This window comes from Hetaerina americana, unplaced genomic scaffold (genome assembly GCF_022747635.1).
Source record: "Hetaerina americana unplaced genomic scaffold, ioHetAmer1.1.p SCAF_80, whole genome shotgun sequence".
NCBI classification, from domain to species: domain Eukaryota; kingdom Metazoa; phylum Arthropoda; class Insecta; order Odonata; family Calopterygidae; genus Hetaerina; species Hetaerina americana.
Genome location: NW_027287428.1, coordinates 563339 through 589953, shown reverse-complemented (window position 1 = coordinate 589953; position 26615 = coordinate 563339). Strand labels below are relative to the sequence as shown.

The window sequence follows — 26615 nt, the reverse complement described above, 5'->3', positions numbered from 1 at the left end:
ATTTTAATGCATGACAAATTGTTGGCAATGGTTTTTTAATTTAATTTTTTTCCCTTTTTTCCAGGCCATGACTTATCTTCAAACAACACTCCATGCACGAAGGGCAACTGTTTATTCTGTGAATCGGCCAGAGCCATTAACTGAAAAGCCTCATTCAGAAGACTTTAATATCACTGTTGAAAAAGATCTTGAGAAGCTCACAGTTATATTAACAGGAAATCAACCCACCATTGAAGTTAAGAATCCTTCTGGTGAATCTGCCAAAGCTTTAAAGACTGTTCTAGACCTTCCAAATGCAGTTGTTGTTGATGTTGATGATCCAAAACCAGCTGGAACTTGGAATGTCAATATCACTATTCAGCCAAAGGAACCTGGCTCTAGGTCAAAAACAATACCAGATGGTTTTACATTGGTGGCCAAGGGAACTGGAAGTACTTATCATATTCAACATGGGTTCTCCGTCCATCCAGCTGCAAATTTAAAAGAAACAGCCAAACGTCCTCTTGAAGGTAAAATGAAATCTTGATCTTTTACCCAGACTCTTGGCTATGGTTATTCATTTGCTTTCATATGGTAAATTATTTACAATAGTAAAACAGAAATTTCAAAATAAGTCAAGGGACTTAAAGCGAGTGTATCCTTGATTAATAGCATTGATGCTATATTATAAATTGTTATTACCCTGACAATAAAGGCGATATTTAATTTTTTTACAGCCACTGGAAAAATTCTTGTTTTCCCAGTAAATTCTCTCAGACTTCATGCTAGTGTCTGATGTTTGATTGTTATATTTAAATTGGGTTAAACTGTGCCAGTGAATTATAACCATGACTTGAGTGTACTTCTTTTAGGAATGGAAAACTACTTGACTATTGAAATACACCCGTTTGACGGAAATTCAGAGAGTCTTAATTGGTTGAAGAATTACAATTGGACATCCGTTGACTTTACCAAGATTGATGGTGGGATGTATTGGTCATTGCCACTAAAGCAAATGAACAGTGAAGACGATGAGGATCCTCAAGTGATAAAGTTGACTGCTGGCCCATTTTCTCCTCCAAATGATCTCTTCATTCTTTCTGTGAGATATTTATTAAGATTTTTATGCATGTTGTTTTAATTTAATACTTCCTATTATTTTTTGCCCAAAAAACTCCATGCCTCATCATCGTAATTCTCTCCATCATCCTAAGAATTTATTTTTACAATACAATTTACAATTGGAAATAAAGACATCAGGAAACGTGAAATGAAGAGGTTGTGTTTAATCTAAAATGGGAGATAAATTTTGGGGAAGTGCGGGTATAATCTTTAAAAAGGTACTTGTATTTTGGAGAGTTCACTTGCAATGACACTCATAATTCATAAAAAAGTAGTAATTTTTATACCATTTATCCTGTAAGATAGGTAATCTATTTGGAGATATTGGAAAAAAAACAAAATTCCTGTTATGAATAGAAATTAATATAAGTGTCTTATGCATATATATTTTCGAATTCTGATGTTATAAACAAATGAATTATGGTATTTTAGCTATTATTTACAGTTTATCTTGAATCCATTGTCCCTCATACACCATGTATATTTTGGCTTATGCGGAAGTGAACACAGTTCCAAAGAAACAGCGGGAGATGCCGCAACAGTAACTTTTAACGGAGTCATCCACTAATGTTCATTTCAATGCAACAATTTCAGAGTGTAAAAATCATTCCAGTCAAGGCGAATGATTTTTACACTCTGAAATTTTTGCATTGATGTGTACACAGCCCTAATATGGAAACAACAAAAAGTGATCCAAAATCTATTATTAAATTTGTATTTTTTGATTTATTAGTCTTATTCAATGCATAAATGTTGTCATGGAATGAATAAATAAATATTGTTATAGATTTCTGATTGTTTTCTAGTTCCATGGCATTGATGGAGATGGCAACCCCGTGACCAGAGTAGCACCTAATGCTATTAGTCCACAACATGCTGGTAAGAATTGATATGAAAGAATTTTACAAGAAAGAAAGCAGAGAAAGAATAGTTTCACTTCAATTTTTACCAATTATTTTGTTTAATTATGGTGAACGTAGGTATGTGCCAGGTGGAAATTGTTCTGCAAGTTTTCGCAGCATGAGGTTAGTGGAACCACTATTCCAGATTTTTCTACCTAAGCTAACATTCTTGATAGCAGTTTCACCATCAGTCTTTAAGATGTCTTCTTGTCGAAGATGCCTCTGGGATCATTGGCAAAACTGTTGTCAAGAATGTCAACTTATGCAGAGAAATTCACAAGAATGGCATATTCATTTGCTAGGTAGTCTGAGAGAGCAGTTCATAGCTTAGTAATTTTTTTAACTGTTATCATTGATAACTTATGAAGGAACTATACCTTATCAATGTCTTTTAAATGTAAACTATGCATTTTTGTTACCAAAGACCCCACTCTACACCAGTTCAATTTTTTTGATTTCAGTACACTTTATTGAATTTCTTAGAAAAACTAGCCCATTTTTTCTGAGATAGATATATTCATAAGCAAATTACCTAAGTCCACTCTTTTCATTTAATGAAGATAATAAATACCAAAATGTTTAAGCAAAGGTTTGCTGGGTTTGAGTTTGTGAAGGATCCGGAAATTGCTTGTTCACAGTGGTATTTTAGTGTTATTAGATGAAAACACTTAGGTGAATTTGGGGGATCAGAGCACCCAGTATGTACAAGGAAAGGCATTTTCTATCAGCCAATCTCTATCACCATTACTTTCCAGGACTGAAAAAAAGTTATTTCTGGCTGATGAAATTACAGCTCAGTCAAAAACTTCAAGAGTGAGATACAAGTTAAAGTCAAGTATGAAGTTGTAAGTTTAAATACCGTTACAAGAGTAAACACCATGCTGAGAGTGTTTTGTACATGTGGTCAGGAATTCCAAAGTGATTACAACTCCCTAATTTAGTTTTTGAAGTACCTCTGTTATTTTTAAGCCCGTCAAAAATATTTATGGAGTGAAATATCTTTTGAAGTAATTTTTTACAATTTTTTATCTGCATGAGTGTTGTAAAATCAAAATGACTAATACATGTAGTCTTCACATCTCAAATATACATTCAGGTTGAGGTTAAGTCCCCTTTAATCTCTACGTTTCCAAACATGCACATTCTGTGGTTGAAATGTCAATCTGTTGGCTCCCCTCTTTTCCATTCCCTTACTCACCCACCCGATTACTTAACTCTCCACATAGCTCTGACTAAATATGGATCTTGAATTTTTCTTGCACATGAAGATAATACAGTTTTTTTTGATGCTGTGCTAGTGAAGTGCAAAAAGCATGAAACAGTATAGACTTTCTTTCTTGAAAGTGAAGAGAATATGTGTTGGTTGCTCCTCTCATGTTCCCTTAAATCCATCCACTTCCCTCACCTCAGTGTCCTTTGTGGGTCACCGACCAGATACATATTAAAGGCCTATGAAAATGGCAAATCTGCAAAGAAAGTCTTCCGAACCAAATCTATGTATGATGTGCATAAATACTTCCAAGTTTTAACTGTGACTATATACGAGGTCTGTAAATTAAGTAATGAGATTGGCAATGTAGCGTTTGATCTGGCAACACTGGAGATGCTGGGCTTGAGAGGGTGGCAGGGGAACATGTGATCAGTACGGGTTTGAACTCACTTGAGTCATTTGGTTGTCCATAGTGATTTTTTTTGTGAAACAGATTTTTCTATTGTGTTCTAAAATTGAGTGACATTAATTTCAAGCAATGCTGTGCTATCAGGTTTTGCTTCAGACTTGGGCACAGTGCAATGGAAACTCTTGCTTAACTTCAGCAGGCTTATGGAGTTTATGGCGTTTTTTCAAGAGCCCTAGTTTTTTGGTGGTTTAAGGCATTTTCATAAGGAAGAGAGTCAATTTAAGATCAACCACAAAGCAGATAGTCTTCATCTTCAAGAACTGATGAAAGTGTCAACAGAATCCGGGATCTTGTATGTTCAGATTGTCGGTTGACAGTAAGAATGATGGGGGAAGAGTTGAATTTGACTCACACCACCGTTCATCAGATTTTGATCAATGAATTGGGGATGAGAAAAATCTGCACAAAAGTAGTTACAAAAAACCTTTTGCAAGACCAAAAGGACATCAGGAGGGAAATGTGCCTTGACTTTTTGGATTTGATTGAAAATGACCCCCATTTTCTAGAACGTGTCATTACTTGTGGACGAGTCTTGGGTGTTTGAGTACGACCCAGAAACCAAGTGCCAGAGCATGGAGTGACACACTTCAACCTCTCCAAGGCCCAAAAAAGCAATGATGAGGAAATCAAAGATCAAATGCATGCTGATTTGTTTTTTCAATATCCACGGAATCATCCTCAAAGAGTTTCAACCTCAAGGTCACAAAGTCAATCAACGCTTCAGAAGGAAGTTATTTTGAGGGTGACAATATAAATTTGTAATTATATTTTAATAAAAAAATTTTAAAAAGTCGCTCTCATTTCTTAATTTACATACCTTGTATGTTTTCTACATATATCTTAGCTGATGGCAAATAACCAAATGTTTATTTAGCATGTTTTGTGAAAATCCATCATGTTTACATTGCATGCTGTGTTACCAAATTGCTTAAAAAGATTACCGCAAATAATCCAAACTCTAAAACCTGCAGTACTTAGAAAATGCTGAATTTAGTGAAAAAATAAAAATTTAGTCTGGACATTTTTATTGTAAATGTGATTTATTCATTGTGCCATCAGTATTACATCCTTTGAATTGTTATTTTCAGCTCCTCCATTGATTACTATGATATCACAGCTGAGTGGATTGTCTGGTAAAAATCTCACAATACATTGCCAGGTTGAAAGTTTATTACCATTTACATTGGAGTGGTACAAAGATTTTTCCTTGTTCAAAGGGAACTTGAGCTTTAAGTAAGTATTAATGTTACTCCCTTGGAATTGTTGATAATCATTTATTAAATGAATTGGACTGGCCAAATATAGTAATTATCAAAAACATCATTACATTTTTGTGTCCATTCATTTTTTGATTTGCAGTCTTATTCGTTTGCTATGAGTTAGATGGATTCTGCTAAAACTTTACCACGCTAAATAAGCATTTGATGTTGTGAAATGTTTATGTGCATAATACTTGCTCTAGATCACTCCCAGTTTGCTATTATGGCAAATATTTCACTGTTTAGCTGGTGTAAAACAAAGCTGAATGCTGATCACCTAATTTAATAAAACTTAGAGAAATGATCTTTTTACCTTGAAGAAATTATAATTTTAAGAATACCATAGTTGAAAATAAGATTTGGGACTCCCTGTACGTGTGTGCATTTGTGGAATAGATGTGAGTATTTACATAAGTTACTCTCTTTTGTAGCCAAAGCTATGATGCTCATTTGGTGATTGATAACCTGGTAAAAAGAGATGAAGGAGATTATAGATGTAAGGCCACCAATATGAGAGGCTCAACATTATCATCACCTGGAACTGCTATTAGTGTCATTGGTAAGTAATAAATGTGCTATGTATGCACCATATATTAGTTTGTATTTACAATAATAACTACATCATCAAGACAGTAAAAAATAGGTAGTTATAGAGCAATACAACTGATTTCAATGTATTTTTTATTCATAAATGTGAGATAGGATCCTTTAGACTATGTGATTTATAAGTAGCCAATGTCTTTGACATAAATAGGGGTGCCTATCTATGACTCATCTAGGAAGATAGACTGAATGGGCACCATCATCAGCACCTATAGCATATTGTACCAAGGTATCATGTTGGAATCATTGCTACTAATTACTTACTTTGAGCTTTTTACAAATCAAGTTTGTCAAACTTTGGTGTTTTGCAAATCACAGCATATGCTGAAGATCAGATACTGCCTTGTCAAGCATTGTTTGTGGCTTACAGCACTCTTATTGCACTCAGCCAATCACCTTAGAATCACAAAGAAATAATTCAATAGTATAATTTAGCTATATTTGGTCGGCTTTAATATTATGATTGACCTTAAGTTCTCAATTCATCATGTATTCTTTGTTTTATTTTCATCTCTTTCTCCACAATTCATTAAATAATTGTTTTTGATTGGATAAGTAGGTAATATTTGGTAAAAATTTTAAATTTTTTCAGAACTACCAAAAATTGTTGAAAATATTATGCCCAAAGCCATAATTACAGAAAACAGTAATGTTGTATTGGACTGTGAAGTCAAAAGTGATTTAAATCACAGTGTGAAGTGGACACATGAACATAGAGGAGAAATTGGTAAGTTATTATTGAAAAATATTATTTCTCACATTTTTGTGCTGAAGTTTCTGACCCCCTTGATAACCTAAGACTAATGTATAAATTAACCATGAGCTTTTGGATGGAATATATTGGTATTCCTCTCATATTTCATCTTACTTAATGGAAAAAATCAAGCATTTTTTTATGAAGTATAAGTTATGAAGTATAAGTTATGAAGTATAAGTTATGAAGTATAAGTTATGAAGTAACACTTTTTGAGTAGCTCCATGCATTTATTCTAATGGATCACGCTGGTTTCTTCACCCTCTGTTACACTTGATGATGTATTACAAAACTCTTGACGCAAATAAATGTTGACATATGCAAGTACTTGTATAATACTTTAACTTGCCAGTAGTAGAATCTTGTGTTGCATTTACAAATCACAATGATAGAGGAAAGTATGGCTGATGTTTGTGATTACTCTGAACATGCACACTGAGCTCAGAACATAGTGGTTTGGCAATTTTGAATCTTTATTTGTTCCCATTGAGCTAAACATATCTCTCATTTTATATTTTACCCATATTTTACAATTGAGGTGTCATAAGTATTCATAGTATTATGTTTGGCAAAATTCACAAAATACGAGGGTCATCCGGAAAGTAGTACCCGTTCGTGAAATAAAGACACAAAAGTAAATATTAACAAACATAAAAAATTTTATTTGAAAGAGGATACTTTAAACTACTTCTCAACATAATCTCCAAGCAAATTAAGGCATTTGTCATAACGTGTGACAAGTTTCTGTATTCCTGCTGCATAGTCCTTCGCCGCCAGCTCATTGAGATACGCGAGGGACCCATCTTGCACAAATTTTTGCATAATGCAGATGGTGTTTAACAATTTCATGAACAATTGTTCGAGAAACATTGGGAAAATGCTCACAGATGTCATCAATTGTGACGCGCCGATCGTTCCTCACGAATTCGTCAACTGAGCTCACCAGTTGGTCTGTAATGACAGACGGTCTCCCCGAACGCTCATCGTCGTGTGTGTTCCCCCTCCCCATGTTGAAGTTGCGACACCACCGCCGAACAGACGACTCGTCCATTACATTGTCTCCATACACCTCCTTTAATTGGCGATGAATATCACATGGGCGAACGTTTCTTGCATTGAGGAATTTAATCACTGCCCTCACTTCACAACTGGCGGCGTTCTCAATTTTTTTAAACATTGTAAACAATCACAGAAACAACACAGGCAATGCTAGCGTCACGCAACTTGGCTCAGAGAAGGCAGACAAGCCACTGAAGCTATCTGACCTCGTCCAGCGGCTACTCGCGTCATCAGCACTTCATGCGGCACGAACGGGTACTACTTTCCGGATGACCCTCGTACTTGATGAATCCAAAACCTCATTTGCTATTAAATGGGAAAAACTAGCTTTAAATTATCTTCAGAACACAATTTAATTGGATTTGGAGAAATATTTCTCTATCACATCTAACCTCAGGGTCCGTCAGCTGGATTTCTGGGACTTTAAAGAAAACCTTTCACTGTTCTTTTCATTCGATGTGGGTTCATTTAGGTGCAAATAATCTGTACTTTAATGATGATTCTGTCAGCGTTTGCTCTAAATTTTAGTAATATCAATCAAATAACTAGCAGGAGTTGCATCCATCTAATCCAGTTGTATATCAGCCATTGACACACTGACGTCAAATATCACTGTCTTTAGATATGGTACCAAAGGTTATAAATCCAGAACACTTATTTTTCATATGGCTTTTCTAATGTCAAATCAGACCTGTGAATTTGTATGTGTACTTTTTGTGCCTCAATTTTAATAATAATAATAATACTTTATTCATTTTAAAAATGGTACAACCATATTAAATGTCGTCAATATAAGTATTATTTAACGTATAAACATACTTTCTTAAATGTGATGAAAATTGTCACAAAAGAATTCATCCAATGAGTATAGTGGGTGAGCAAGTAACCAGGTATATACCCTATTCTTGAAACTCTGGATACCATCCGATTTTAACTGAGTAGGCAGATAGTTATACAGTCGTATGTTCATATTGTGAAATGTGTTGTAAGTTGATGAAAATCTACAATAAGTAGTATGTAGATTCGATTTACCTCTTGTGGAATAGTTATGGAGGTTGGATCTTAATTGGTAAGTTTCTAGATTAACTTTCACATGAATCAGAGCCTTAAAGATATACAAACAAAATACAGTCATGATTCTATACCTAATAAAAAAAGGTTTGCAGGAATCACGTGGTGGTATATTAGCAAGAGAGCGAATAGCTCTCTTTTGCAGTAGCAAAATTTGTTTAACATGAGGGGAATGACCCCATAACTCAACACCATAATTCAAATGACATTGAAAGAAGGCATGGTAAAGTGTTAAACGATACTCATTTGAAATGATAAAGTTGAGCTTTCTTAACATATAAACAGCTTTACTAAGTTTATTACAGGTCTGACTGATGTGAGTCTCCCAATTAAGTTTTGTATCAATATAAACTCCTAGTATTTTAGCAGTTTCAATATCAGTTATTTTTGATTTAAGACTGCACACAATATGCTGAGTTTTGTTAGTAGTTAATTGTAAATGATTAACATCAAACCATTCCTTAGCCTGTTTTTGGGTAGCGCTAGATCGTAACTTTGCATCTTCTGGATGTTGACACTTTTGCACAAAAGTAGTGTCATCAGCATATAAAACAGATCTAGGTTTCATATTACAGGGCAAATCATTAATCATGATAATGAAAAGTACTGGGCCAAGCACAGAGCCCACAGGTACACCACATTTTACTTTAAGAGCTGCAGACCGACAGCCATCAAGTTCAACCTTGGTGGCGATCATCCAAATATGACTTCATTAGTTTCAGTGCAACTCCCTTAATACCATAATATTCTAGCTTTGTTAGTAATATTGAATGATTAACACAGTCGAAGGCCTTACTAAGATCACATAGTGTCACTGAGACTGATTCCTTTTCTTCAAATGCATTAATGACATAATTAATTATGGACTCTACTGCCAAAATTGTAGATTTCCCAGATCGAAAGCCGTACTGGGATTTGGAAAAGAGATTATTTAACTCAAAAAAATTACATATTTGATCTTTCATAATAGCTTCAAAAATTTTACCAAAAATGGGGACTATGGAAATGGGGCGGTAGTTAGCTAAATCATCTTTATCACCTTTCTTATAGACAGGTACTGTTTTGGAAAATTTAGAGCTGTTGGAAAATCTTCTGTCTCAAAACATAAATTGACTAACATTGCTAATGGTTCCGCAATGAGCACAATAATGTCCTTTATTAGGGAGTTAGAAAGACCATAAATATCCTTACTGTTGGATTTTTTAAATTTTTTAACAGTCGATATGATATCAAGTGGAGTAACAAAATTCCATTTAAAATTTAAGTTATTCGGAGGAAGATTTTGCAGCATATTACCATATTACTAATGTTATGTTGGTTGAAGAAATGAAAGAAAAACATGCAAAAACCCATTTGATACACATCCAATGTCAAAATATCTTTGTTTACTACATGGACTGATAAACACTCTGGTCTGCAAGCCTATACTTGGAAATAATTTTGGTGCATACAGTGGTTTAACCATTAAATCAAGCTTTGCAAAATTATTTTTTGTAGTTCAGAGAGGAATACTTTTTTATTTATTTTTTAAAAATTTGAAACAGTGAACATCTTTGCAGCCATATGTAAATTTGACATAAACACATAACATATGTTGACTTATGGTCCCCTGCAGAGGGAAAACACTGGTTTTGCATGCAAGAAAAAAATAGAGATTTGGAACATTACAGATGTCTGGGTAAAAACAAAAAAAAATACTATTAGCCTTATATAATATTGCTACGATAGCCTCTGGTTGCTGTATTTATGCCATCGGTGCATGAAGTCAGATTCTCTTAACAATAGAGAGGCAAATTTTTTGCTCCAGGTAAGCATGAGACTCAATTAAAATTTCATATTTATTCATTGTAATTGAAACTATTTTCAATTGTTGGATGGTTGCTATGATTTGATCACTCATATATTTAGTGTTAATATTGCCTCTTAAAGTTTTCACATCATTGTCTTAAAACTGAGGACAGTTTTGAGTTTGCTGCATATTTAGTGTTTTTCCTCAGTGTTTCTCCTATCCTGCAGTGGTCATCTGCTGTTTCATGGGTGCATGAAACGAAAATCTGAAGCTTTGTCAGTGTGTTTTACCAGAGGAATTCTTTACTTTATCAACTCAGTTTTAAAATATTAAATAATCCGCAACTTTTTTCTCTAATCCTGGAAATCTCTAATGTCTCTGGGCCTCACATCTCTCTGTGTTGGCAATTTTTCTTGAGATGGCATTTTATTGTTTACTCATGAACTGTGCAACAATGATTTCATAGGAATGCATATGTAAATATCTTTGGCAATGGTTCATAAATTATATCATCCCAGAAAAACATGAGCATTCATGGCAATTATTAACTATTGTTTCCTGATGAAAATAAATTGCACTTCTAGAAATCGATTTCTTTAAGTTCAAACCATTTATTAGAATTATGATGAATCATTGGGATGTGATTTAATTAACTTATGAATTTATAGAATTTAAAATGCAAATAATCATGCTAAGAACAAAAGTATTGAACAAAACCAATCAGTAGCAGATAGTGATCTATAAAAGGCGTAGAAAATGGTGATTTTGGACTTTAAAAAGCCATGGATAATGATGAATTGGAAATCATCAATCGAGTTGCCACCCTAATCTCAGTATATCTCTGGGTACTTATGTGATTACTTTTTCTTTCAGTGGAACTAACAAACTCACCAGAAAATCATAAATTTCAACAGCTGAAAAATAATTCCCTTCTAATATCATCTGTGAAAAACAGTGACTCTGGAGTTTTCATATGCAGTGCTACAAACTTGGGTTAGTATATTCTTACCATTTTTATTGTGATAAAAATCTACTTAGCTTAACAATATCTGGCTGCAGGATGGAGATAATTACCAGTGTTTATTAAATGTTTCAGTTACTACAGTGAATACCAACATATGTTTATGCATGAAAACTTCCATTTACAGCTGGCACAACAACCAAGGAAATTGAACTTCAAATAGTTTCGCAGCCCGAATTAGTGACTTCTCCAGAGGGTGAATTTTATTTTACTGAAGGAGAAGATATCATGATTGAGTGCAAAAACCTGGGGAAGACTTTAGCAAATATTTCTTGGGAGTTTGATGGTGTTACTATGGACCAGTTTTCAAAGTCAACAAGTAAATTTGTTAATGTAATTACAATTCCAGAAGTGGATAAACAATGGTCTGGAAGATATGTTTGTGTGGCAGTAAATGAAGCAGGAAAAGGTAACAAGACAAGTTATTATCAATTACTCATTAATTATCAGCGTATCAACATTTATTAAGCATTAATTTGCAATATAAGGTTTTAATTAGATTTTGGTTTCACTCAGTAGAACACAATACATGTGGTACTGGTTGCTGTGTAATAATTTTAAATGGCTATGGAAGTTCATATATTAAGTTTCATTTAATTTTAATTCCTTCAAAAGTGAGCATTGAGTAATATGCTAAGTACATATTTGATGTTCTAACTAAGAAGTAGAATAATGCATTATTTTCTAATTAATTTTTTATAATATAATAAAATTAATACTTGATTGTTCGTTGTGGCCAGCCAAGTACTAACATGGAACTTGTCGCATTGAGAATGCAATATATAAGGCATAAGTATTGAAATGATAGTCTAATATAAATAAATTGCAATGCGGTGGACAATCTATAGGTACCTATATATCTATATGTACTATTGAACATGAAATTCTTTTCTCTCAAAAGAAGGGGAATAGCATGGGAAAACTCAGAAATAAAGCAAGGTATAATCTCCTCTAAAACAGGTATTCCTCTTGAGTTTCAAAATGATTTTTCATTGGAAGGGCCTGATGGCACCTACCCTATGCTTGAATTAAATGAAATTTTGCCGTTGAATTGCCATGTAGGAATAAAGCATTAATTTAAGTATAAATCGCATGTGAAGCATTTGTTTTTTTTTTGCATTTGGTAGAGTTTAACCAAGTATGAACCGATGAAAATCTAAAACTGTAGTAAAGAATAAAAGATATCCAAACCAAAGTAAAAGCCCTTTCTAATGGAGTCTCATTTTACAAATCAGAATTGTTGGTCCTTGGGATATAAATACATAGGCATATTATGTTATGAAAAAATTAGATACAAACTTGCATTCATTAATTTCCCATTGGGTTTTATGCAAGGGCAAAAGAATTATTCCTTTTTATATGAAGTGCTTGCAAACCTAATTTCATATTCAATATTAAAGGTTTTTCTTTTGAGTGGATAGTGAGCTATAGATATAGCAACCATTTTCATCATGAAACACACAGCTACACTCAAACATAGGCACACATAAGGAATTTTGAAATATTTGAATAATTCAGGGATTCCCTGGACAATTAAAAAACACATTGCATATCGATTAAAGGAAAAACAATATTTGTTTAGTAATGCAATATTTTTTACTTTCAGCTCATAAAGAAGTGAAAGGAATTTATTTTGACCCTCCTGTTGTGAAACCTGTTACAAGTCCTTATATGGCTCTAAAGGAAGGAGAAGATGCTGTCATGTCTTGCTCTGTAATTGGCAAACCAAATGTGACTATTGTGTGGTTTTATAATGGTAATCCACTTGAAAACAGTGAAAAACATCAGGTAAATATTTCTATTTATACTAATTTTTGACAGTTTGTCAAAAGATGCATAGTAATTGCAGTGAGATAAGTCAGATACCTAACATATGACATATGAATTGCACTGTAATGACAAATAGTTATTTCTTACTAATTTGGTAGATACATCAAATCGACAGAAACAGTTTTGGTAAAAGGCAAATGAAAAATGCACCATTTAGTGACAATTGTATGTTTTTTTATAAAAATACCAGAAAAAATGGTGAAAAAGAAAGGTAGCATTATGAACTTGTTTGTTAGAAGCATTGTAATAAGCAGGAATACATTCATCACCACTGCAGCAATAAACTATGTTTAATTTCATCAACAAGGACCTTGTGGCTTGGGTCATTTCTGCTAATCCATATTCATCATTAGCTATACTGATCTAGGTTTTTTCATGACACCATGAGGACCACTGGCAAGGTGTTCAGACGTTCAATCAATCTGGCAAAGCCCATTATAAATTGATTTTTCATAAATTATATTCCCTACTCTTGTGGTCTAGAATTGTACGAGAGAACTGTAATTTCTTATAGCATTCACTTCTGCTTTTGCTTTCCCTTATCTAATCACTGTGTTCTGTCCTATCATTGCAATGTGGCCCTAGAATTAAAGTAGATCTTACATGATAAGGCTTATTAGTGATTAACATACACATGTCACATTATTCATAAAGTGCTATGAAGAATAAATATGTAAATGTATGTTAACTATGGGATTCAACTATTGCTTGATATATATAAACTTGAACTGCATACATAAAGTGGATATAGGGTTGTATAAAAGGTTAGTCAAAAATATCAATGAATATCCAATCCTCCATTGATGATGAAAGAGAGCATGGTTAGTATGTGTTGGTTGTGCTTCTCTTGCTCCTAGTAATATACTTCATGATTTCATTATAAAAGTCTGGAAACATTTATTGCTTCAAAATGATGGATGCTATGGAATGAAATTGCAGTGTATGCATTGTTCAGAACATATCCATTGTGTTGATCAAGGACCATAATTAACTCAAAATAAATCAGCATTAGTCTTTCAATCTGAAGAATTAATTAAATGTATATTAATTCATTATCTTAAGTAATTGCTAGTCAATTGTGATAATAAAAATGAATTAGTGGTATTAATGGCATTAGTATTTGAAAAGTCATCTTTTCATTGATACCCTAATTTTCCTTTTGATTTTTTATTGTCAGATATCTACTATTGGATTGAGTCTGAAAGTGCAAAGATTAAGGAAAGAAGATGAAGGTATTTATGCATGTGAGGCTATTGGAATAAGAGGCACAAAAGATAGTACCAAATTCGAAGTTCGTTTGGGCACTCCTCCAAAGCCAAGACTAATACCCTATGGTGAGCACATTCATATGGATACAATAGAGGTACTGACCTAATGTTTTTGACTTGGCATTCAGGAACAAAATGTTAGCGGTGCAGATGATACTGCCTAATTATTGTCTAACACATTGTATATGATTGACCAAGTTTTATATTTAAGTGCTATTGCAGAGGAGGTATTATTGGTAAATTTATGCACCTCAGCTAGTAGTTCTACCGTTTACCTGAATTTGTCTTTGCTTTAGCATTCAGTTTTTTCTTCTTTACCAAAAAACAATTAACAGAGCTCTAAAAATTATGTTTAAATAATTATTATTGCAATGTATAGTGTATGATTTCCTGATATTATAGTAAGATGAACCAGGCTTTTCATCAGACATTATCTCTTGCCAGTCATGTTTTGAAAAAGTTCGCCCTGAACCGCCAACTACTTTCGATTTAATGCATTGGCTTTATAGCCTATGAAATATAGGGATAAATTATCCCTGCATACATAAGTTAATAGTGATTAATTTCTTTTCTTCAACCTGGCCTGGTGTATATTCTTAAAGCATTGAATCAGAACTAATTTGCCACTATTTTTCTTAGGTTGTGGAGGCAAGTCATCACTTTTCATGAATAATAGATCACAGGTCTGCTGATCTATAAAAATTATTTTCAGCATGTGAGACATGATAATGACATTACGATAGTATTGACTAAAAAGGTAGGAGAAAGCATTGTCACCATAGAGCAAGCATCTGATAGAATATTTCTAGTAGAAGTAAAAGCAGAACCGATGAACTTGGTCATTGTTCAGATTGATAAGGAAGGAGTATCAGCAGACTGTTGATAAAATCATGAGTGAAGGAAAGGAGCTGAGTACTATCAAGGATAAACAGGAATATATCAAAAAATGGATATTGAAAGCTGCAAAAGAAACTAAAGGAACTGTTTATAGGAAAAGGACAAGGAAGCCATGGATCATGGATGAGATGATTACAAAGACAAATGAGGAAAGGAAGTGGAAGAATGTAAATACAGAGTTAGGTAAAAGGAAGTACAAATACGAGGGTCATCCGGAAAGTAGTACCCGTTCGTGAAATAAAGACACAAAAGTAAATATTAACAAACATAAAAAATTTTATTTGAAAGAGGATACTTTAAACTACTTCTCAACATAATCTCCAAGCAAATTAAGGCATTTGTCATAACGTGTGACAAGTTTCTGTATTCCTGCTGCATAGTCCTTCGCCGCCAGCTCATTGAGATACGCGAGGGACCCATCTTGCACAAATTTTTGCATAATGCAGATGGTGTTTAACAATTTCATGAACAATTGTTCGAGAAACATTGGGAAAATGCTCACAGATGTCATCAATTGTGACGCGCCGATCGTTCCTCACGAATTCGTCAACTGAGCTCACCAGTTGGTCTGTAATGACAGACGGTCTCCCCGAACGCTCATCGTCGTGTGTGTTCCCCCTCCCCATGTTGAAGTTGCGACACCACCGCCGAACAGACGACTCGTCCATTACATTGTCTCCATACACCTCCTTTAATTGGCGATGAATATCACATGGGCGAACGTTTCTTGCATTGAGGAATTTAATCACTGCCCTCACTTCACAACTGGCGGCGTTCTCAATTTTTTTAAACATTGTAAACAATCACAGAAACAACACAGGCAATGCTAGCGTCACGCAACTTGGCTCAGAGAAGGCAGACAAGCCACTGAAGCTATCTGACCTCGTCCAGCGGCTACTCGCGTCATCAGCACTTCATGCGGCACGAACGGGTACTACTTTCCGGATGACCCTCGTAGTTAAATAATTAATTTAGGCAGGTAACAAATAGAGAAAAATAAGTATGGTAGTAGATGCAGTGCGAGGATATGGAAAGTTTGTAGAGGAAGAGTGAAATTGGTGTGCTATACAAGAAGGTTAAATCACCATCAGGATGTAAGAAGGAAAGATCTGCTTTAACAGTTAGAGATAAGTTAGGTGAAATATTAGTTGAACCATGAAAGATCCAAGAGAGATGGAAGGAATATATAGAAGAACTGTATGGTAAAGAACTTAGGCCAGCAAGCTTAGACCTTGAAAGAGAATATGATGTAGATGAAGGTAGCTTAGGTCTAGGCATACTCAACAATAAGGTAAGATAGAATGGGCAGTTAGGGAGATGAAATAAAATAAGGCCATGGGGGTAGACAACATTCCTGCAGAACTACTAAAAGGTTTAGGAAAATGTGGTAGGAAGAGACTAATAGGACTGATTTGTAGCATCTATGAGAAAGGAATCTGGCCACAAGACTTTGTGTGATCATTGTTAGTTCCTATTCCAAAAAAGATAAAGGCTACATCATGTGATGACTGCAGAACAATGAATCATTCAAGGGGAATGATTTTTACCCTCTGAAATCATTGCATTGTAATGCACACTTAGCAGATGACTCCATTAAAAGTTACTATCGTGGCATCTCCTGCAGTTTCTTGGAATTTGTCAAAGGTAAAACGCAATTGTATTTGACGTTTGCTTCAACCTCGTGTACCGTGGTGCATTGCACCTAACAATGAATGCCTGTGGCATTGTATGCACAGTATTTCATGGTAACATCTTGTTCCTTTAAAGCCTCCAAAATTTCTGAGTGTAAGAGGACACCTCAATAGCTTTACTGACTTAAGCACTTGGCGAGCATCAAGGGATCCGGGTACAAATCCTGGTCCCAAGGTGAACGATTTTTATACTCTGAAATTGTTGCATTGCTGAGTTTAATGTTAAAATAGGTGGGCAGAAACTAGAGCAGGTGGAACAGTTTATGTATCTTCGAAGTGTTTCGGACCAAAATGGTTAAAGTAGTAGGGACGTATGGAGAAGAATTGCATTAGACAAAGAAGCTTTCACAAGGAAGAGGGACAGGGATGTTCAGTAAGGATGCTAAGAAAAGGGTCATTAAAACTTTGATATGGAGCACAGTTATGTACAGTGCGGAAACATGGTCATTGAAGCAGGGTGGTGGGCGTAGATTGGAGGCTTTGGAAATGTGTGTGTGAAGAAGGATGGAGAAGGTGAAGTGGACAGAATGGAAAACAAATGAGGAGGTGCTAAATATGGTGGAGGAAGAGAAGGAATTGCTGGGAGAAAGTCTAAGGAGACAGGAAAAGTGGATGCAAATAAACATAATGATTGGCAATGTATTGACTGTGATAGAGGTACTGTATTTACCCTCATAATAGAGGGGAGAATGTTAGACAAATGAGGAGTGGGCAGGAATAGGATAGGGATGTTGGACGGAATGAAGGGAGGAAGGAACTATACTGAGATGAAGAGGGGCTTATTTTAGAGTAGGATGTTGGGTTGTGTTTTGTTATGAGAGACAAGATATTTATTTGGATTGTTTCCCCAAAACCTACCTTGACTGGTAGATTACCTATAAAAAAATTACAGGATATAGGACGTACTCAACAAATTTGCATTCAAATCAGTTTTCTGTGGGAAAAAAGTAGTATACATGTATACAGTAAAACCCCTTGACTCTGAATCTGAGGTACCTTGCCGTTTGACTAAGGCAAACAGTTGTTCAACCCCAACATTTTTTTAAGGAAATAAAATAATTTTTTATTCTCTGCAGTTTTGATGCAATAAAGTAAATCTCAATACTTTTTAGTATTCAGGAGCTCTTTACTGTAATATTTTGCGTGGAGGCAGTGCAAATGCAGAATAATGAATATGGGAATTTAAAAATTTTTGTTGCTAGTGGCTCTTTACTGCCACGCCGTATTGAAATTCGCCATTTAAACTGTTCACATTACTGCTCTTTCTCATCTTTTTTTATGTGTACATAAGCTTAACTAAGTCAAAAAATGTTTTATTGAAGGCTGATATACATGAGTAACTGCTTTAAAATGTGGTATTTTTTTAAATCCAGCACTTAGTGATGGAAATAGTAGGAAAATGGAAAATGAAATCATGTAAATACGAGGTTCCTGCCCACATGCTTTGAAAAAAATAGGAGATTTTATGGGACATGATAAAAATGTTGAAAATTGCTGACAATCTAAATTCCAATAATGCTAATGGGGGGTTTGAAAATATATCTTTGGAAGATTCTAAATTGCTTGTGCTTATTCATTGATGGTAAGAAAATATTGTGTTCCAATTGGTAACATTAATAATTTATGATTTTAATGACACTATAATGTGTGAAATAATGTGGTATTGACTTTATTGCTTTGTGCCATTTTCAGATGAATGACAACTTTTGTCCATTTTTTTAGATACCAGCCTTAATTTAGGGGAAGAAGGATGGTTTAATTGCTCTGCTGAAAATGAGACTGACATTGGTCATTTTCCTGAGATGGCTGTTCGAACATCCTGGAAACGGGAGAATGGTGTTCCATTAGACTTGGTGAGACATGAAGTCCTTGACTCTGGAACCTTACATATTATTGGTCAGTGAAAATTAATATTTCAATGTTTCAATTGAATAATGATGTTAAAAAATCATCCTTAATTGATGGCAATTTTATAATACTAGAAATCCAAATAAGATTTTAAGACTACATATTTTTCATTTTTTTATTTAAGAGCTCATCCTGATGTAAATCCTAATATCCAGATATTCTGATTACATTATTTCACTGTAGCAACACAATGGGAGTTATCATTAAAGTTTTCATAAAAACCACCAGTTGGATATCAACGGCACCTCATTAGATTGGGTGGAGGAAAACTGAAGTCATACAACCAGCAAATCATAAAGTACTGAGCATTTACACTGCTTGTACTGCATTTCAACCATTAAAATTTATTTGCTTCTTTAAGATTCACATTTTTCACAAACTTCCTGTTCAGGAGAAAGAATTTGTTCATACAAAACTATATTTATAAGCCCATTATTTAATAGACAATATTTTAGATTTCTAAATGCATTAATTTTGTCAATATATAATACATAAGTATTTAGCATACTATTAGATATAATTTGTTGTAGCCAATGTGTGATTTTCATATCAAACCCCTTTTCCAAGGTAATAACTCAGCATGGAAGTTAAATGGTCATTGTGACACACATCAAATCATAATTAGTTATGTAAATGTTTTGGAGAGTGATGGGATATTCACGGGAAGGTCATATAAAGTGGTTTCTGCTGAAAGGAGCTCTCGTCATATTTGTATAAAATCATTTACAAATTTGAAGTCAATTCAAGCTTAGGTTAGTTTTTTGTCTTTGACTGTAAGGTGAAATTCATTGAAGCAAAATGCTTTAAAAATGTTCATATTTTCTTTTCTATTGCATTCTCTCGGGAGTAGCGATTGGTAAATTATTTGTCAAGGGTAATACATGGCTAGCTTCATTAAAAATCATCAGCAGATCCATAGTTAACTGAAACTTAAATTTTAAATGCCATTTGAAAAGGACAAAATAATGCCAAAAAGACAATCCGATGAGGAAACTTGCTGTCATCTTGTCAAAAATTGTTGCCTATCAGGATAAAATAAAAAAAAGTGATATTCCAAACAGAAGATTCTTGCATGTGGAATGGCAAAGACCTTAAAGAACTTTTACTTCTGATCCCTTCATCACTGACCCTATTTATGTTGTCATACCATGCCAATGCCAAGGAAAACTGGAGGATAGTCAAGTGTCATGGTTCAGATGCCATCTTCGTGGGTATTTCAGGTCATCAGTTTAAGGATATCATAGGAAACTATTAAAAATGATTTATTGTAAACATATTTTTATGATTTTGTAGGATTTTCATACTATATAGTCCCTCATTGTACAACTAATTATGTACATAATAACCGTTTTTTGGGATCAATGTAAGGTTTTGGTGACTGCATTACCATGACCATTTGGTATCAAAAATACAGTGCATCATTGACTAATGGTTGTACACTACATCTTGGAATGGTTTTAGAATGTAACGTATTGACGCCAAGACTCTAAAATTTATTAACATACGTTTGAGGCTTTTCATCCCATTTATTACCTCTTTTTACTCATTTCGTCAATTAATTCTTCTTATTTTTAAACAAGATTTTCCATTGTGAGGCCTTCAATTTTTAATTTCATACTTGTAATGTATCGTAAATTTTAGCCTCAAACAGAAGTGGCTAGTCAGTGTTAAACAGCAACTCTATGATCAAATTAATATCTCTCAACTAGGAGATTTAGTATTTAAACGTATCAGAATGGTTTGTTAATGCAAGAGCCATTTATCTGTGCACACTGTTTGTGCACCTGTATAACCATGCATTAGTGATTGTATGATATGTTTTGCAAAGAAGTAAAAAACATGAGATAGTATTAATATACATATGTTGTGGTCATTCTTTGATACTTGGCTCCATTTCTGATTGAGTGAATCAAATATGATGGCAAAGTTGTTCAACTCATTTTGCTTATTTTATGTGTTGAAGAACAATAATAACTTAATAGCTTTATAAGCTTCATTATTATTATGAAATTTTCAGGTTGTACAATTATAATTCTGGTGTATTTTTATCTGTGTGCATTAATTTTTTTTTAACTATACCCCCGTGTGCACACAACCTGCATTGATATCTCAATAGCAAACCTCCTTGCCATGAGCATCACCATTTTTCGAGTTCTCTGGATTTTATTGAGTGAAGGTTTTACACTATCATCAGAATTACAATTAACCAATTGTGCTGTACTGTTTTTACTTCCCTGGTAAAGATAAGTCATAGAGGAAATGATATTCTTATCATACTGACAAGGGAGATCCTAGTCAGTGGTAGACAGTTTTCAGTGAAACTTGGAGGATATATCCCTTACTCTACTTGATAGGATAGGACTTGAGAATATATCCTGTACTTACCCATTGGTCAATGAACTACCCCCAGTTGTGCATGCAGAGGAAATAATTTGATTGACTCACGCATAAGTATTGTGAAAAGTCAGTGTATTCGGTCATATTTCATCTTACATAGCAGACCAAACAGTAGACTAGTGTTGATATTCTTGAACTTTAGTTTCTGAGGTCTTGAGGTAAAATTCTTTATGGTGGTTATTTTTTGTTATGCATTAATTTTTGTTATTTTTGTTTTGAGGATTTATTATTCTTGTTAGATGAGATGTTGTATTTAAACGCTTCACTATCTTTTAATATCTGTTATTATTATGTAAAATAACTTTATTTGATTCATCTGTCTTGACAGGTGTGATTATGAATTAATTTTGAGAAATTTCTTATGATTGCCATAGATGCTGGAATTTCAGATGAGGGAATTTATATTTGCTCTCAAGAAAATGCTTTTGGTAAAGTGGACCATGAAATGGAGTTACAGCTGACTGGATTTAGTAAGTTTTGTTGTCTCTATTGTTTTTGACTATTTGAGCGGACTGCCAATGACAAATTGTTTAACAAAATGCTTGAAAAGTTATTTGCTTAATTTATTGTCAGTACCAAGTAAATATGATGCCTTCAGTGCATGCTTTTTCCATTTGGTATGTACTGTTACCTGTCTTCATTTTATTTGAACAAATAAAACTTTGAGCTGCAGACTTCCCAAAAATGGTAAATTAGAAAATGTAGCTACTGTTTGAGTATATGCTAAAAAAGCAAATAAATGTAGGCAGAGCAGGAAGACAGGGAGCACTAAGGAGAGCAGACTTTTTAAAAATTGACCTAAGAACTCATCTTGAATATTTATTTTCTTCCACAGCGCCACCTTTAATCACTGGAATGCATCATCCTAAACTGGAGATACCAGAGAAGAAATCAGTTTTGTTGAATTGCACAGTAATAAGTGATTCTGAATATGAATTGAAATGGTATCATCATCATGATGGTATTCGTGGTTAGTAATTGTAGTTGAACATAGATAAGTATATTATATTGCCCTTGAATGCAAATAAGTCAGTCATTTTGGTATAATTTCATTATAACAACTATTGAAATGATTCAGCTGGTAGCTTTAAACTTATTTACCGTGAGTAGATTGTGTGATATATATGAATAATGATATTTTAGATGTAAATTATTGATATAAGCAGACTAGTTGAATAATGGTAATGGAAAGCTATCTCCTTTTAAACTGCTTCATGTTTGCTTTAGCAAGTGCCAAGAATTCCATTTTAATCACCGTTTATCCTATTTTGAGGATGATTTTTCATGTCTGAGATTTCACTTAGATGTTACAATTACTACCTTGCAGACTATTTTTATGGCCGTTTCCCAGTCATTACTTCAGTTTTATCTCAAGTATAAATTTTTTTATTCTACACTAGCCGCTCTTTTCTTAAAATTAATTTTCATCATTTTAAAAATGAGCATTTTAGCTTTTAAAGGGGTTGGTTTTCATATCTTTCTGATGAACTCATTGATTATAGATGCCGCTCAAAATATTTTTCTGTGGTATTTCACGTAAACTTTAATTTTTCACTATATTGAAAGTTATGTATGAGCAGCTTGACCTTATTACAAATATAAATTAGATACATTTTACTCATGGGCATAATTCTTGAGATATGTTATTTCAAAATTATAAATGCACATGTCCTTTGTGTTCTTCTCTTTTGAACTATGCATAGTTAAAAAAGTCAATTTGTAAGTTATTTTGGGAAACTTACGCCCCATACTGCCTGAAACTCGGGTACTTCACTGCCACATTCTGTTTCTTGATTCTCTTCTTTTCCTGAGACTTACATGGCCCTTGTCTTAATAGAGGTTCTTTTACCACATTCACCCATGACTTTCTAAGTCTACTCCTTCCTCTCAAACCATTCACTCATTTATCGCATATTTATTTATCTCTCTATTCCCTCCTCTTGCCTTCATAAAGCCTTCTTCCATGTTTGCTATCTTTGCAGCCAATTTATATTCTTACAAGATTCACTCATCCCTCACATTATCTATCCTATTTGTAATATAGACACTCAGCAAGCACTCCATGCCTCTGATATATTAATTTGAAATGTATGCTTATCTTGTTATATTGCATGCAAAAATGTGTGTTGGGCTGCATTTTGAAGCACTTCCATTGTCACTACCTTAGTTAATCATCCATTTTTTTATATATTCCATGTACTAGCAACAACTTTTCTGCTGGCATTCATACACTTTTTATCTCTTCATCCACCCTACCATCTCTTGCAAATATTCCACCCAATTGTAAGAAATCATTCCAATTTTTCAAACTTTGTTTAATTATTGTTCAAGTATTGTGGCCCACATTATCAATCAGAAAGTCTGATATTGCCATATATATCCCTCAGTATAGACATTCTCTAATATTACCTCACACAAATGGCATTTATTCCCTAATGGCATCATAAAATTTTTATTTTTGATGCTTGAAAATTCATATAATTATGTGATTCTAACAGGTATTTTATTGCCTTCAAAAACCACAGTTGTGAACCCAACTGTTGGTTTGATAGGTGAGGGTAGACCTCACAGAGTACTAAGCTCAACAGCATGAGAAATTCAGATATCACAGCATGAGTGCCAGATCCTTTCCCTGTACTATCAGTGGTTTCCCAGGAAAGGTTGGTGCCTGAAAAATCACACAGCCTGGGATAAGCTGAAGGTTCCCTGATGTGTCCCCATGTATCGAACCTGGGCCTTCCCATCAGTAGCTCAGTGCTCTATTCGCTAAACTACCTTATTTTGTCTTTCAATGCCTTATGTACCCTGATGTTAAATGGCCAATAGTTTCTATTATTTCATCACATGAGCATGTGGTCGGCAGGGTACAGAGTTCAATTCACATTCAAATAGTAAACAAATTTGAATTATTAAGATCAATAATAAATTAATATAAAATTTTCCATCCTATCATTGAATTTACAGAGGAAATTTTATCTTCGGAAAATGAGAGAATACAAAAGCTGGAAAACAAATCTTTATTAATATCGACTGTGAATAAAAACGATTCAGGAATATATGAATGCCATGCAGCAAATAGAGGTAAGTGAAACATTATGGCTATTTTAGGTCATGATTCTTTGTATTATTTGTGTTAGAGTAACATCATGATGTACCATCTGTAGGGCCATTACTATTATTTTTAAAGGAGACTTAGTAATTGCCTAAGAGCCAAAGCCAATTCAAGTAGATACCATGCATGGATGTTGTTAGTATATTTTATGCACAAAATATTATTACATTTATTAAACTTGAAAAAAAAATTCATATGAATAAATGTTAAGATGGATCACTTCTTTTGTTCACCCTTTGCAGCTGGGGAAACCAGTAAAGAGGTGGAGCTCTTTGTAATATTACCACCAAAAATAAGTACTATCCCAGAAAATAAATTTGAATTTTATAAAGGAGAAAGTATAGATCTTCACTGCTCAGTGGGAAGTGATACAGTAGCAAATATATCCTGGGAATTCAATGGATTACGTTTAAATAAGTTATCAAAGTATGAAAACTCCTCTACCAAAAGTGTTACAATTCCTTATGCAGATGAGGAATGGGAAGGAATTTATATTTGCACTGCTGTAAATGAAGCTGATAAAGGTAAGACTCATTAATAAAATAAATTATATTGTAATATTGGATGTTAATTGTTTTGTTAACTATTTATTGGCATCAGGTATATGCTATGGATACTTGCAAATAAATTAGTTCTCAATTTGTTTCCCAGTTTAAATTTGACTTAATTTAAAATTATTCCCTCCCAATGGACTACAACCTTGAGATAATGGAAGGGCTTGTGCATTCTGATGGCTTCCAAGAGCTAAGCTGGTGGAAGCAATTATTTTTGCTCCTGGTAGGCTCACCTATAGCAGATATGTTGAAAAGTGTGAGCCAGAAAGAAGGGACTCCACACAGTGTCTGTTCCTCAGTCAGGAGCTGAAAAGGTGTCTGATCCCAGTGGGGAGCCATTGAGTGATGGAGTTGTGCTAAAAACACTCTTGAGGAAGGCAAATCAAAAAATCACATCAATTATTTATCGCATGAATTATGATGGGCACAAGTATAGAAATGAGCTCTGGCAACTATGAGACTTGGCCCAATTGGCCATGTGTCATACCCGGCATCAGGAGAGGCAAGGCTTTGGTAGTCATCATCTCACGAAAGCCTTGCAAAGAAAAACTGACAGCAGCAGGACAGAAGATGCAGAAGAAGACTGAATTAGTTAAAATAGGAACTTTTAATGTTAGGGCAATATTGAGGACAGGTAAATTAGAGAATATAAAGTGAGAGGTGGAGAGAAGAAATAAAGATATTTTAGGTCTATGGGGTGAGATGGAGTGTATCTTTCCATCGTTTCCATGAAGTAAACCTTTTTTATAAGTAGGCACAAACTTTTTAAGGAATTTTTTCGCATGAAAATATTAAAATCTAGTAAGTTCATGCCAAATCATATAGATTTAATGTCATATTCTATTGCTGTCCTTTTGATGATATAAATATATTATTAGGATGATGAGTCTTTCAGTTATTTTTCTTGGAGTGAATAATTAATAGATGACAACTATATCTTAGAAACTAATGCAGTGGTGTAATATTGTGGTAGAAATGGTAAGAAATATCTTATCCCAATTTTTATTTTCATTACACTTTTTTACATAATCTCTAATGTAAGAAGGGGACTTACTATGTTTTTTTTTATTTTGGCTATATATATGGATGATTCTATTTATTTTTCATTTATATATATTTTTTGCATTTCAAGGGTCTCCATATGTACCCTCATATGCCAAAAATACATTTCTATGACATAACTAAACAAATTCTTACTATCATGTAACTTGTTTTTATAAAATTGTTGCATTAAATTTCTGTAAGGACACACAACCATTAGTCATATTTTTAATGCAAATTTTGAGTTTTTTTCCTATAAATATTATTTTCCATTTGCATTTCCACACTTCTTACTGTTTGTTCGAGCCCATATTGTGGTATGTCAGTGGGTACATCACATTTATGAACAAAGAAATCATCAAACATGTGTCAGATTTGTTATTTTCTAAATAAAATATTAATATTTTACTGAATTCCATGCAAATATGTGTATATAAAAATTGTGATTGTACTGATATGGATGCACCTAATGAGGACTTTGAATTGGTATTTACCTGAGGAAAAACATTTAGTATTAGTAAAACGCATTAATAATGCAGAAAAAGGACACTGATAAACTCATCCGCCATGTCTATTTAAGGTGCAATACTCATATTATGTATTTCAATTAAAAAAGTATAGCTTTTTTTATAAAGCTGTTTGAAATGTTAACTTAAGGTATATTATAATGTGTTCTTTA

At 33.8% G+C, this 26615-nt stretch overlaps 2 protein-coding genes across 2 annotated transcripts in view; both read left to right on the top strand.

The window, feature by feature from the left end:
- Positions 1 to 11466: 11466 nt before the first annotated feature.
- Positions 11467 to 22138, top strand: LOC139698265 (lachesin-like). Its single transcript, XM_071597140.1, has 6 exons — positions 11467 to 11647; positions 12845 to 13026; positions 14246 to 14402; positions 18647 to 18777; positions 21604 to 21699; positions 22065 to 22138. Exons 1-5 carry the CDS (start codon positions 11467 to 11469, stop codon positions 21688 to 21690), a joined length of 738 nt encoding a protein of 245 aa, XP_071453241.1. The 3' UTR covers positions 21691 to 21699; positions 22065 to 22138.
- Positions 22085 to 26615, top strand: part of LOC139698264 (hemicentin-2-like) — a 47399-nt gene continuing 42868 nt past the window's right edge. The window contains exons 1-3 of the mRNA XM_071597138.1: positions 22085 to 22199; positions 24194 to 24310; positions 24584 to 24865. Of these exons, the coding sequence (XP_071453239.1) occupies positions 22085 to 22199; positions 24194 to 24310; positions 24584 to 24865 (514 nt within the window). The remainder of the gene's footprint in view (positions 22200 to 24193; positions 24311 to 24583; positions 24866 to 26615) is intronic.

Excerpts from the sequence above, each read along its gene's own strand:
- LOC139698265 (XM_071597140.1), top strand. The coding sequence starts at position 11,467 with ATGATTGAGTGCAAAAACCTGGGGAAGACTTTAGCAAATATTTCTTGG. Across the intron at positions 14,403-18,646 it reads GCCAAGACTAATACCCTATG|ATACCAGCCTTAATTTAGGG; the intron begins GTGAGCACATTC and ends CCATTTTTTTAG. Across the intron at positions 18,778-21,603 it reads ATGGTGTTCCATTAGACTTG|ATGCTGGAATTTCAGATGAG; the intron begins GTGAGACATGAA and ends TGATTGCCATAG.